Source organism: Leucopleurus acutus, assembly GCF_964270905.1.
Source record: "Leucopleurus acutus genome assembly, chromosome: 20".
NCBI lineage: Eukaryota > Metazoa > Chordata > Mammalia > Artiodactyla > Delphinidae > Leucopleurus > Leucopleurus acutus.
In genome coordinates, this window is record NC_139162.1 from 46939219 (window position 1) to 46952369 (window position 13151).

At 48.5% G+C, this 13151-nt stretch overlaps 1 protein-coding gene across 1 annotated transcript; it reads left to right on the forward strand.

Moving 5' to 3' along the window:
• Window positions 1-3796: 3796 nt before the first annotated feature.
• PSMC4 (proteasome 26S subunit, ATPase 4) lies at window positions 3797-12337 on the forward strand. The gene is made up of 11 exons (XM_082863337.1): window positions 3797-3881; window positions 4774-4872; window positions 4997-5183; window positions 6580-6726; window positions 6808-6917; window positions 7018-7111; window positions 10659-10826; window positions 11285-11361; window positions 11500-11668; window positions 11876-11931; window positions 12104-12337. The coding sequence occupies exons 1-11, from the start codon at window positions 3846-3848 to the stop codon at window positions 12215-12217; spliced, it is 1257 nt and encodes a 418-aa protein (XP_082719463.1). The 5' UTR covers window positions 3797-3845; the 3' UTR covers window positions 12218-12337.
• Window positions 12338-13151: the final 814 nt, after the last annotated feature.

A 13151-nucleotide genomic window follows, 5' to 3' on the forward strand; every position in this document is an offset into this window, starting at 1 on the left:
TCCTGGGCCTTTGATAGTAATACTGGGGACAGGATATAAACCTAGACCAGGTGTCATCTATCTACTATACGAAGCCCCCAGATGTGTTTTATTTGGCTTGCATGGTGTTTTTGTGTTTGAATTTGTTGTCAACATTTAAAAATTAGAAGACTTCACTTGACAGGGACTTCCCTGGAGGTCCAGTGGTTAAGACTTCGCGCTTCCACTGCAGGGTGTGCGGGTTCAATCCCTGGTCCGGGAACTAAGATCCCACATGCTACACAGTGCGGCCAAAAAAAAAAAGGACTTCACTTGAAACTCTAGATTCTTGACTTCTGTTGAAACACCAGATTTGGCAACAATAGGCCAACACTCTGGCATGGCTATTGTGGCTGGAGTTGAGTTTCAACCATTCTCTGTAGATGAGGAATAGGTTCTCTGCCAGCCCAGCTATCTTTACAGACCTGTCTGCTGGCTCCTGTATGCACTTAGCCTCACCCAGGGCTCTAAAGACACAGATTCATGAACCCCCTCACTCAAAATAAGAGCTGCTCAGGACTTCTGTTAGAAGGCAGTATAGTCGAGAGGAAGAAAGCCCTGGCCTTAAACCAGGAGAGTTAAATTTCAGTCAGCTGGGCTGGTCCTGGCTTTAATATGCCCACTGTGAAATGACCTAGAAGTGTGGTTCTTAACTGGGAGATGGAGGGGAGGGTCATAATGATAGGGTGCTAGGAAAGGTGGGTCTAGCTTGAAAAATCTCCCTAAATGATTTGATGTCCTCCTTTTTGAAAACAACTGGCTTACCTGTCAAAGATCATCTGCAAATCCAAATGATAGGCTCTGGATTTGAATGCCAGGTCTACCATTTACTTGCTGTGTAATCTTGGGCAAGTGACTTCACCTCTCTGAGCCTGGTTTCTCATGTAGGACCTGAAAAAGAAAGAAGACAACAGCTCCCATTTCAAATCCCACTTGAATCTGAGATTAAATCATGATATATATAAGACACGCATGAGTCCCTGGCACAAGGTAAGGACTCTGTATAAGTGGTTACTTTTACTACCCCCTAAGATTGTTGTGAAGATTAAATGAGATAATGAGGTAAAATGCTTAGCAAAGAACCAGGTACATGGTCAGTGTTCAGGAAATGGCTACTTATGATTATTCTCCATAAAGATTCCAAAGGGATACATTGATTTATCATTGCCAAAGGTAGCAAAGAGAACTTGGAGACAATTTGACTGGGCTTGGGGGAATAACTCATAGACTCTAAGACTCAAGTAGAAATCTGGGATGCCTTCTGGGTGTTAGACAGAGATATGAAAGATGGAACTGAGGGTTGTCAATGCAGAGAAAAAAGGAAGGACTTGTTGCCATTGTTTTCCCTTTTTTGTGGAAATAAAAACACTGGGACCTTAAACTAGGAAGACAGGGACCAGATCTGATTAATCTCTGGGTTCTCCCTGTGTAGGGCTGACACTGAGCAGGAACCACTGACTTTCTTTGACTTAGTGGAAGTGACTTTCTCTTGTCTGAGCCTCAGTGTCCTCATCTGTAAAATGAGGAAACGCAAACCTACCCCTGAAAGTGTTGTAAGGATTCAGAGATCACGGTTTGGATATCGCCTGGCTAAAAGTACTCACACAAAACGGTGTCTAGTGTGACAACCCACCACACATCGCTGAGAATGGCGGAAAAAAATTTTTTTTGCATTCTTTTTTAATATTCTTTTCCATTATGGTTTATCACAGGATACTGAATATAGTTCTCTGTGCTATACATTAGGACCTTGTCATTTATCCATTCTAAATGTAATAGTTTGCATCTACCAACCCCAAACTCCCAGTCCATCCCCCTCCCTTCCCCCATCCCCCTTGGCAACCACAAGTCTGTTCTCTATGTCTGTGAGTCTGTTTCTCTTTTGTAGATAGGTTCATTTGTGCCATATTTTAGATCCCACTCATAAGTGATATCATATGGTATTTGTCTTTCTCTTTCTGACTTCACTTAGTATGATAATCTGTAGTTGTATCCATGTTGCTGCAAATGGCATTATTTTGTTCTTTTTTATGGCTGAGTAGTATTCCATTGTATATATGTACCACACCTTCTTTATCCATTCATCTGTCGATGGACATTACGTTGTTTAGGCTATTGTGAATAGTGCTGCTATGGACATAGGGGTACATGTATCTTTTACAATTATAGTTTTGTCTGGTTATATGCCCAGGAGTGGGATCGCTGGATCATATGGTAATTCTATTTTTAGTTTTCTGAGGAACCTCCATACTGTTTTCCACAGTGGATGCATCAACTTACATTCCCACCAACAGTGCAGGAGGGTTCACTTTTCGCCACACCCTCTCCAGCATTTGTTATTGGTAGACTTTTTAATGATGGCCATTCTGACCGGTGTGAGGTGGTATCTCATTGTAGTTTTGATTTGCATTTCTCTAATAATTAGTGACGTTGCACAAAAAGAAAATTTTTATGACAGACTGTATCAAATGTATGCTCCACTGGTGGGAGTGTAAGTTAGTACTATAGTTTGACAGTGTCTGCTAAAGCTAAACACATACCTGCCCTGGAGTATATTCCCATGTTTACCAAAGAAATGTATTAGAATATTCATAGCATCAGTATAGCCCCAAACAGGAAAATATCCAGTTTTAGGCATATTCACACAATGGAAACCATACACAAATGAAAATGAAAGAACTATCCCTACACACAATATGAATCTCACAAACATGTTAAGTAAAAGAAGGTAAAAACACAGTACACACTGTATGGGTCCCTAGAGAGTTTGAAACAGACAAAGTAATCCATGCTGTTAGAAATCAGGTAAATGATAACTTTCAGAGGGGATGAGGGTGGCAGAAAGAGCATGTGCAGAGCTTCTGGGGGCTTCTCTGTTTGGTTTTTTGATCTGAGTATTGGTTATTTGGGTGTGTTTACTTTGTGTAAATTCGTTGAACTGCACACTAATGATATGTATACTTCTCTGTACTTATACTTGAATAAAAAGTTTACTTGACAAAACTGTAGCTGGTGTGATGAACAGCGGCCAGAAGAACAGGCTTTGAGGACCGACAGGCCCCGCGCTCTGGTTTCTTTCCCTGTAAAAGAGGGAACATAATGTCTGTCAAGATTCGATGAGGTGAGCATGTAAGACTTAAGCACAGGGCCTGGTCTATATAGGCCTGCAGTTCTCCTGCGTGACCCAACTCCTGGCACCGCTGCCTCACCTTCTCCAGCCCTAATGCGTGGGTTCTACTTGATTCACGGTAATGAAGTAACTGGTAATGGCAGGCTTGGGCTCCTCACCCCCGGGATGGAGCCCGGTAAGAAGGGGCAGCCCCCGTCTTCCCGCCCCCGCATGGGGGGCAATCCTCGGCTGCAGCCTACTTGGAAACCCCCTAAAAGAGCCCCTCTGCGAAACCCGGCCAAAGGCAGCTCCAGCCCCGCCACTAAAGATAAAAGAGCACTTTGCCATCAGACTCTGACAGATCTCCGGGAAACTCTTCTGGTCAAAGAGCAACGAGGGCAGCGCGCCGGCGAGAAAACCCGAGAGCGAGAACGCCGTGCGAGACTGCGCCAAGGCGCGCCATTGCACACGCGCACCGCCCCGGGCCCGCCCGCGCGCTCGCGCGGTACGGAGTGCGCATGAGCATATCTTGGGGGAGGAGCTCAGGACTAGGTCGCCCTGCCCTTTACCTATCCGGCCTATCCGGGCCATCCGGCCGTCTCTCCTTGGTGTCTTAAACTACGTTTTCCAGAATCCATCCAGGCCCTGGCTTTCCGGTGGCATCAGCGGAAGCGGTGACTGGCTTAGGCCGGGCTGCACAGAGGCCGGCTTGGTCGCTATGGAGGAGATAGGCATCCTGGTGGAGAAAGCTCAGGTCCGAGAGGGCGAAGCCGACCTGAATGGGATGTTGAGCGACTTCGGGATCCAGGCCTGGGTCTGAGTGTTTTCGGAGGTCTCAGTGGAGAGCTTCGTGCCGTCCCGAGGCCTGGGCTGTGGCTGAGTGATGCTGGGAGGGCAGTAGGGCTCGGAAAGCTGGGCTGGGGAAACGAGTGACATCAGAGGTTCTTTGGGACTGAATGATTTCGAGGTTTAGCTGGGAATGCTGTGACATCGGTGACCCGGCGGCACTGGGGATGGGTCGGTAGTGAGTGATGTATGGGATTCGGCCGTGGGGCCGAATGATATCTGCGGCTGGGCTGGGGAGCTGACTGACATTCGGGTCTTAGCTGGTGTTGGAGGGCCGAGTAATGTATGTGGTCTGGCCGAGTGATGTTTGGGGACTACCTGGGAGCTGGATGACATAAGGGTCTAGTGTGAGCTGCAGTTCTGTGACATGAGGCGTCTTCGGGAGGTAATTGAGTAACGCCCGGACTGTATGAAGGCATGGTGACTTTGTCAATTGAGAGAGCCATGTGATATTAGGAACCTGTTGAGGGGGCCTGGAGGGCATTGGGGTCTAGTAAGGAGTTGATCAGACATTTAGGCCCTAGATGGGAGTTGGGTGACATTGCAGACATGTGACACGTGCCATATGATACCAGAAGATCTGTTTGGAAGGCTGTTTGACCGAGGGGCCTATGAGGAGTTGGGTGACTTCAGAAACCTGTTTAGGGGACTGAGAGGTTTCCAGGATCTATTTAGGGAGCTGAATGATGGCAGGAGCCTGTTAGGGGCCAAGTGACTTCATGGTGAATTGGGAGGGGGGCTCTAGATACTTTCATAAGGGGACCTTCTTCTTCCAACCTGAGTTTCCCTCCATGGTCTAGGATGAGATCCCAGCCCTGTCTGTGTCACGGCCCCAGACTGGCCTGTCCTTCCTGGGGCCTGAGCCTGAGGACCTGGAGGACCTGTACAGCCGCTACAAGGTACATTCAAACCCAATCCGGACCCTGCACAGGGCCCAGCATCCCATACTTCCCCCACCTTCCACTGCTCCTTGGCTCAGCAAGGCCTGGAGCCATCCCCTACCTCTTCCCTCTCTGCTCACAGAAGCTGCAGCAAGAGCTGGAGTTCCTGGAGGTGCAGGAGGAGTACATCAAGGATGAGCAAAAGAACCTGAAGAAGGAATTCCTCCACGCCCAGGAGGAGGTGAAGCGAATCCAGAGCATCCCACTGGTTATTGGGCAGTTTCTGGAGGCTGTGGATCAGAATACAGCCATCGTGGGCTCCACCACAGGTGCGTGGGGGGTTGTTTACTCATCTGTTCATTCAACAGCTGTTAACTGTTTCCCGCCCCGTGCCAGGAACTTACAATGGCAAATGAGGCAAGACCGTGTAATGGTGTTTTTCAGCGTATTTTTGAGTCTGATGCAAAAGTGGAAATATATTTTATGTTCTCTCTCTCTTTCTTTATGTGTGTGTATGTAACTCATGTAGTAAAAGTTTGACCAAACGATAGTTAGCCACACTATGTGTGACATACTCTAACTAGTTTCCCATTTTGTTCTAGTTTGTTTTGTTTTAAACAACGTTCTGGTCATGACTCTCAAATGATTTCACAACTACTACTGGGTTGGGACCTACAATTTGAAAGCACAGGTGAAGTGTTAAGAGATTGGGCTCTGGTAAGGACCCAGTATACGGGAGCTGCTGTTATTACCGTGGGTCTAGGCTCTGCCTTCATGATGGGTGTTGTCTCTGCATCTTATCTGTCTTTTCGTGCTTCTGGCCTCTGCTCCTCTGGACCAAGCCATATTCTTATCAAGTTTGCGGGGAAAGGTGTGTGACTGGGCCTGGAATTGGACTGATGGGCTGGTAGTGAGGTAGTGAAGGGAGGGAGATATCCACAATGAGGCCTGTGTCTTTGATCTTTAGGACTTAGGGGGACAGTGGCTATCCCTGAGATGGAGACATGGGCAGAAAAGCAGGTTTGCAGGGAGACAGTGAGGGCAGTCTGGGACATCACAGGGAAGTGTCTGGGAGGTCACTGGACAGCCAGGTCTGAAGGTCAGGAGAGAGACTGAGGCCAGAAAGAGATGTGTGTGTCACTACCATAAATGTAGAAGGTGGACTGGGGATGTGAGACTGGAGGCTGGGCAAGCAAGAAGGATTCTGCTGCAGAGATGGGAGAGGACGGTGCTGAATCAGGGCAGGGTCCCTGGGCAGGAGGGAAGGGATTAGTCAGAGAGACATTTTAGGAGGCTGGTGGACTGCCATGGTGACTGACAGGCTGTGGAGGGAAGCAGAGAAAAGTCCAGAATGAGGCTTAGAGCTCTCGCTAGTGACTCGGCACCATGGGCCTCCCTGAGACAGACCCAGGAGGAGCAGCATAAATGGGGGGAAGATACTGAGACATGGTGAGTGAGACATGCCGTGGGGATGTCCACGGGCAGGCATTCCAGGAGGCTGCTGGTCACCTGGGGCTGGAGCTCAAGAGTCAGGGATAGACAAGGAAGTTGTTAGTGTGGATGGATGCCGTGGTGGACTGGAGGAGGCAAGACTAGAAGCCAGGAGGGCCATTTGGGGTCTGAGTGAGAGATACTGTCGGCCTGGAGGTACAGCTGTGAGGTCGGTAGTTTTGAGGTTCTGGCACTTCTCATTTTCCCCTCTCCCTTCCTGTCCTCTTCCCAAAGGCTCCAACTACTATGTGCGCATCCTGAGCACCATCGACCGGGAGCTGCTCAAGCCCAACGCCTCGGTGGCCCTCCACAAGCACAGCAACGCCCTGGTGGACGTGCTGCCTCCTGAGGCCGACAGCAGCATCATGATGCTCACCTCAGGTGAGGGGGAGCCCAGGGCCAGGGAGGCCTGAGGGGACCCTGCGGGCCAGGCTGGGAGCCCCAGCTCTGCTCTTCCACCAGATCAGAAGCCAGACGTGATGTACGCGGACATCGGGGGCATGGACATCCAGAAGCAGGAGGTGCGGGAGGCCGTGGAGCTCCCCCTTACGCACTTTGAGCTCTACAAGCAGGTGAGGAGCTGGAGCTGGCAGGGAAGGGAGAGGCTGTCCCCACCATGTCTCCAGTTGGTGATGGACTCCCCGGCTCATGCTCTTCACCTCTGTGCTTCAGATCGGCATCGACCCTCCCCGAGGCGTCCTCATGTATGGCCCGCCCGGCTGCGGGAAGACCATGTTGGCAAAGGCTGTGGCTCATCACACGACAGGTGAGCCCCTTGGCCCCTCCCCCGAGCTCTGACTTTCTGGGCTCTTCCGACCTTGCCCTCAGTTCTCTCATCCTCCCCAGGAAGTAGTGTGGCACAGCGATTAAGAACATGGGCTCTAGGGTCAAAGACCCAGTGTGCGTCTTACTGAGTGGCTGTGCCGTCCTGGGGAAATGACTTTACTCTCGTGCCTCAACTTCCTCATCTAATAGAACACTCATTTCACAGCATGATTGTGGGCAATTAATGAAATAATGCCATGTTTTTCCTACTAATGGGTCATTACTAATGACCCATTAGTAATTATGAATTCAAATTCATGGGTTGCAACCAGCTAAAAAAATTTAAAAAAATGAAACAGAACAGAAAACGTTGGAGTCCACCCACATAGTAAGAACTTGTATTGTTTGTGACCACACACAAACATTGTACACAGGTGTGCTGTGGTTGTTTACAGATGTATTTCTTCTTGTAGGTTCTAAACAAAGATGTCTGAAAGTCACTGTATTACTGTTTGTAAAGCCTAAGGACAGGACTCAGCTCATCTTAAAATCTTAATATATCTAAGCCAAGGAGCAGTAGAGGGCAGTGGGTAAGCAGTGTGTTTTCTGGGCCAGACTGCCTGTGTCTGAAATCTGGCCCCCCTACACCTACTTATATAAGTTAGTACTACTTACGTAAGTTAGTTTATGTAACTACTTGGCAAGTTAGCCTCTCTGTGCCTCCATTTCTTAATTTTCTGGATTATTCAGAGGATTAAATCAATATAAAGCTTCTAAAACCATACCTGGCACGTAGCAAGTGGACAGTAAATGTTAGCCATTGTCATGATCATTTATTGAACTTCTGCTCTCCCAGGTGCTGGGATATAGGGATGAGTCAGACCTGTCCCCTGCATTGGAGAATCTCCCAGTGTGGCTGAAAAAAAGGAAAATAAACACTTAGAACTCAGTCAGTTAACATTTATTGAGCACCTAATATGTACCAAGCTGTGTTCTAGGTGCGGAAGGCATGGCAGTGAACAGAACAAAGTCCCCCCCGTAAAGGTGATGTCTTAGTTGAGGAAGCACTAACAGATGAATGAAGAGATTATATGTCATGTGGTGCTAATGCCTGAAGAAAACAACTAAGGGGCAGGGGATAGGGAATAACAGGGACGGCAGCTTTATGTGCCGGGACTGGAGGTGGTCAGGGAAGACTTTTCTGAGGTGACATTTACATGAAGACCTAGAAGAAGCTTTGAGGGAGTGAGTCATGTGGACCTCTGGGGGAGGGAGTGTGTCAGGCTGAGGGACTCGGGTGCAAAGGCCTTGAGACAGGTGTGTGCTTAGTGTTCTAGGAACAGTGAGGAGGCCCCAGTAGTTGAAGCCAAGTGAGCACGGGGGTTATGCTTGGAGGTGAGCTTGGGTGGGAACGGCCTAAAGAGTAGCACGTGCTTCAAAGAAGCAAGGAAGGTAGTGGGATAGCCCTAAAGGAGGGTTGTCAATCCATTCTGCGTAGGCTCTTAGGTAGGGGTTCCCAGAGAGAGGTGTGAGGAGTCTGTCAGGCACACAGTTGGGAGAAGGAATAGCATTTGCGAAGGCCAGGGGGTGGGAAAGAACTCATTTAGGGAGTTGTGAGTAGTGGTGAGTAGACCATGACTAAATTCGACGAGGGCAGGGAACTTGTGCGTTTGTCCTTTTTTGTGTTTCCAGTGCCCGCCCAGTAGCTGAATTGTGGCAGGTGCTCAGAAAATAACTGTTGAATGGCTGGCTGAAGGAGGAGCTGTGCAGGTCCAGGGATCAGAATGGGCGTGAATATGAATAGTCTTAGTGCTAACCTAAGAGATTTCGACTGTTGTCCTGAGATCAGGGTGGTTTTAGACAGGCAGGGTTCAATAGAAATACAGTTGCCCCTCGAACAACAGAGGCTTGAACTTCGAGGGTCCACTTAACACCCAGATTTTTTTCACATGATGCATGGTTGGATGAATCCGCAGAGGCGGAACTGCAGATCTGGAGGGCCAGCTATAAAGTTATACACAGATTTTATGCACAGAGGGTCAGCACCCCTAAACCCTGTGTTGTTCAAGGGTCAACTGTATAATGAAGCTACATATATAATTTAAATTTTTAAGTACTCATTTTTTAAACAAAAGAACTAGGTGAACTTCATCTAAAATATGTTTTTTTATTTAACCAGTATACTCAAAAATATTATTATTTTAACATGCAGCAGATACAAAACTTGAGTTTTTTTCTATAATTTTTTATTGTAGTAAAATATATAATACAATAATTTTTTATTGTAGTAAAATATATAGCATAAAATTTACCATTTTAACCACTTTATAAATATACAGTTTATAAGTGGATTCACAGTGTTGTACAGCCATCACCACTGTCCACTTCTGGGACTTGTTCATCATCCAAACTGTAACTCCATACCCATTAGACAATCATTCCCTATTTCTCCCTCCCCGCAGCCCCTGATAACCTCTGTTCTACTTTCAGTCTCTATGAATTTGCCTATTCTGGGCACCTCATATACATGGATGAATCATAGAGTATTTGTCTTTTTGTGGCTGGCTTATTTCCCTGAGCATAATGTCTTTGGGGCTTACCCATGTTGAAACATGTGCCAGAACTTATTTCCTTTTGAAAGCCAAATAATATTCTGTTGTATGTATATAGCACCCTTTATCTATTCATTTGTTGATGGACATTTATTGAGATATTTTACTTTTTTTGTACTGTCTTTTGAAGTCTGGTGTGTATTTCACATTTACAGCACATCTCATTTGGGACCAGCCACATTGCGGTTGCTCAGTAGCCCCTTGCCGCCAGTGGCCACCACATTAGAGAGGGACAGGGCTGCAACTTGCACAACTCCTAGTTTATGACCAGATCTACATAATGGACTTTGTGTCTCCTTTCTCTGTGGTGGCTGGAAGGAGTGTCCTGGAGGTTGCTCCGTGCAACACAAAGCCACATCCAGTCCCTAACAAACAAGTGAAACTCTAAGAAAAGATGGAAAGGAGAGGCAAGCCCAGAACCTGTCTTTAACCCCATTGCCACTTGTTGATTATGTCAGAATATGTGTTCCTGGTTCTTGACTCTTGCATGATATTCAAAAGGGGTCCTTTGAGCTCTTGGTAAGGCAGCATGATGCCTGTGTATGGAAAACCTGTTTTCTTACTGATTTTTCAAGCACTCCGGAAATTCACATTTTTTGGTATGTTGGATTCCATGAATGTCTCTAGCTCTTCTTTGTCGGTATGTCGAAGCACAGACACATTTTTTTTTAATACCCTGATTTCTAAATGTTGGGCCAAAAAATGACACATCCATAGGCAGGATTCATGATTTGTGCTGCTGGGTCTCTGTGGGGTACAAGCTGGTCCGCCTAGCTGGATCTGGAACCCAGCCCAGGTCATGAGAGAATGACCTGGCTACTTGGAGTGGGTATCCAAAGAAAAGGATGTCCTCAAGGAATTCTCAGTTTCAGTTAAAGTATTATGGGGCCCTACAGGTGTTCCATTCTCGTCTAACCCCTGTCATCCTGCCATCAGCTGCATTCATCCGAGTTGTGGGCTCAGAGTTTGTACAGAAGTACCTGGGTGAGGGCCCTCGCATGGTCCGGGACGTGTTCCGCCTGGCCAAGGAGAACGCACCTGCCATCATCTTCATAGATGAGATTGATGCCATCGCAACCAAGAGATTCGATGCCCAGACAGGGGGTGAGTGATGCCCAAACAGAGCCTGGGGTCTTTTTTTTTAATGAATTTATTTATTTTATTTTTTTGGCTGTGTTGGGTCTTCGTTGCTACGTGTGGGCTTTCTCTAGCTGCAGCGAGCAGGGGCTACTCTTCGTTGTGGTGCCCAGGCTTCTCATTGCAGAGGCTTCTCTTGCTGCATTGCAGAGTACTGGTTCTAGGCGCACAGGCTTCAGTAGTTGCAGCGTGTGGGCTCAGTAGTTGTGACTCGCGGGCCCTAGAGCGCAGGCTCAGTTGTGGCGCACGGGCTTAGTTGCTCCGTGGCATGTGAGATCTCCCTGGACCGGGGCTTGAACCCGTGTCCTCTGCACTGGCAGGCGGATTATTAACCAGTGTGCCACCAGGGAAGTCCCAGGGCCTGGGGTCTTGGGCAGGCTTGTCATGCGGGATGCCCTGGACTGACCGTGTTATATACTATCCAGCTGACAGGGAGGTTCAGAGAATCCTGCTGGAGCTACTGAATCAAATGGATGGATTCGACCAGAACGTCAACGTCAAGGTTTGGGGTTCAGGATGGGCGAGGGGAGGTGTGTGGGAATCAGGGAAGGATGGAGGCTGGCATGTGAGGAGATAGGTATTGCGACAGGATGGAGTATAGTGGGGACAGAGGTCTGAGCTGGCCTGTCCCCGATGCCAGGTGATCATGGCCACAAACAGAGCAGACACCCTGGATCCTGCTCTGCTGCGGCCGGGACGCCTTGACCGTAAAATTGAATTTCCACTCCCTGACCGCCGCCAGAAGAGATTGATTTTCTCCACTATCACCAGCAAGATGAACCTCTCTGAGGAGGTTGACTTGGAAGATTGTATCCTGCTCTAGAAGCGAGGGGAGGGTCACCGTTGAGAATGGGGATTAGATCTCCACCTCTGTCATCACCACCACCCAGACTGTGCAGGTGGGAGACCAGGGTCTGGGGAGGGGGATGGTGACAAAGACAGCCCAAGAACGACTTCTGGCTCCAAGCATTCACCCAGTCATGCATGGAGTGGTTTCCTTAACTCACCTGCCATAGATGTGGCCCGACCAGATAAGATTTCAGGAGCTGATATCAACTCTATCTGTCAGGAGGTGAGTGCTGGTTTCTCTCTAGATTGGGCAGCGGGTGTGTGAAGACCCTCCACTCTGCTGCAGTCCTGTCCATCATTGCCTCCCTGGGTCTTAGGCTGCGTCTGTCTCTTCCTGCACCATCGTTAGGGGCGGGGAGTGCAGGGAGTAGATTTTAACTGTCATCCCTCAACAGAGCGGGATGTTGGCTGTCCGAGAGAACCGCTACATTGTTCTGGCCAAGGACTTCGAGAAAGCATACAAGACAGTCATCAAGAAGGACGAACAGGAGCATGAGTTTTACAAGTGACCCCTCTGCCCGCACCACAGGGGCCGGGGGTTCGCTCACTTCCCCAGCCTCTGTCCCCAAAGCTAGTTCTGTTTTTTCTTTACCCAGAATTGATTTATTCAATAAACTAACAAGATCAAATCTGTTTAATTTCTTCTTACAAGTTTAACTCCTTTGGAGAACCTGGGCCTTGAATAGGATCCTCTGTGCCCCTCCTGCTCTCCTGACAGATGAGCAGGTACATGGTCTGGGTTACAGCTTGAGAGAGAAGTAAAGAATTCAAACTAGGGCTTCCCTGGTGGCGCAGTGGTTGAGAGTCCGCCTGCCGATGCAGGGGACACGGGTTCGTGCCCCAGTCCGGGAGGATCCCACATGCCACAGAGCGGCTGGGCCCGTGAGCCATGGCCGCTGAGCCTGCGCATCCGGAGCCTGTGCTCCGCAACGGGAGAGGCCACAACAGTGAGAGGCCTGCGTACCGCAAAAAAAAAAAGAATTCAAACTAAATGACCAGAAATTTGGGGAAAAGCATGGAAAATGAGCAGACTGCAGCCCCTGACCAGAAAATAAAGTCTCTATCCATCTCCCCACTCACATTTACCATTCGAGTCTTGGGCAATTCCTGCCTTCTTCACACTCAGAGGGAGAATCAAGGACAGAGAGACCACCCATTAGGGTCCCCCAGAGCAGGGATGAGGGGGTAGGGGGGAGGTTGGATGCCTGGGTTCTGTGAATGTCTCTGGCTCTTCATGCCATCTTGTTGGGGCACAGATGTGTTTGGTAGGACCAATTCCCACTTTCTCTTGAAATCTGTTTAAACACCTCTCCCTCTGGGGAGTCTTCTGATGCCCCACGAAGGGAAGTAACCCTTCCCCTACACTGCCCTGGCGTTGTGCACATGCTGTGCTTTGCACTCCTCACATCTCCAAGTGCTTGCCTCCTCCAGACTGGAACCTCT

What these genes read in the sequence shown, in the direction of transcription:
- PSMC4 (XM_082863337.1), top strand. Translation starts at nt 3,846, where the DNA reads ATGGAGGAGATAGGCATCCTGGTGGAGAAAGCTCAG. An exon ending in ACCTGTACAGCCGCTACAAG is followed by an intron (nt 4,873 to 4,996) that starts GTACATTCAAAC and finishes CTCTGCTCACAG; the next exon opens with AAGCTGCAGCAAGAGCTGGA. An exon ending in GGAGGTTGACTTGGAAGATT is followed by an intron (nt 11,669 to 11,875) that starts GTATCCTGCTCT and finishes CACCTGCCATAG; the next exon opens with ATGTGGCCCGACCAGATAAG.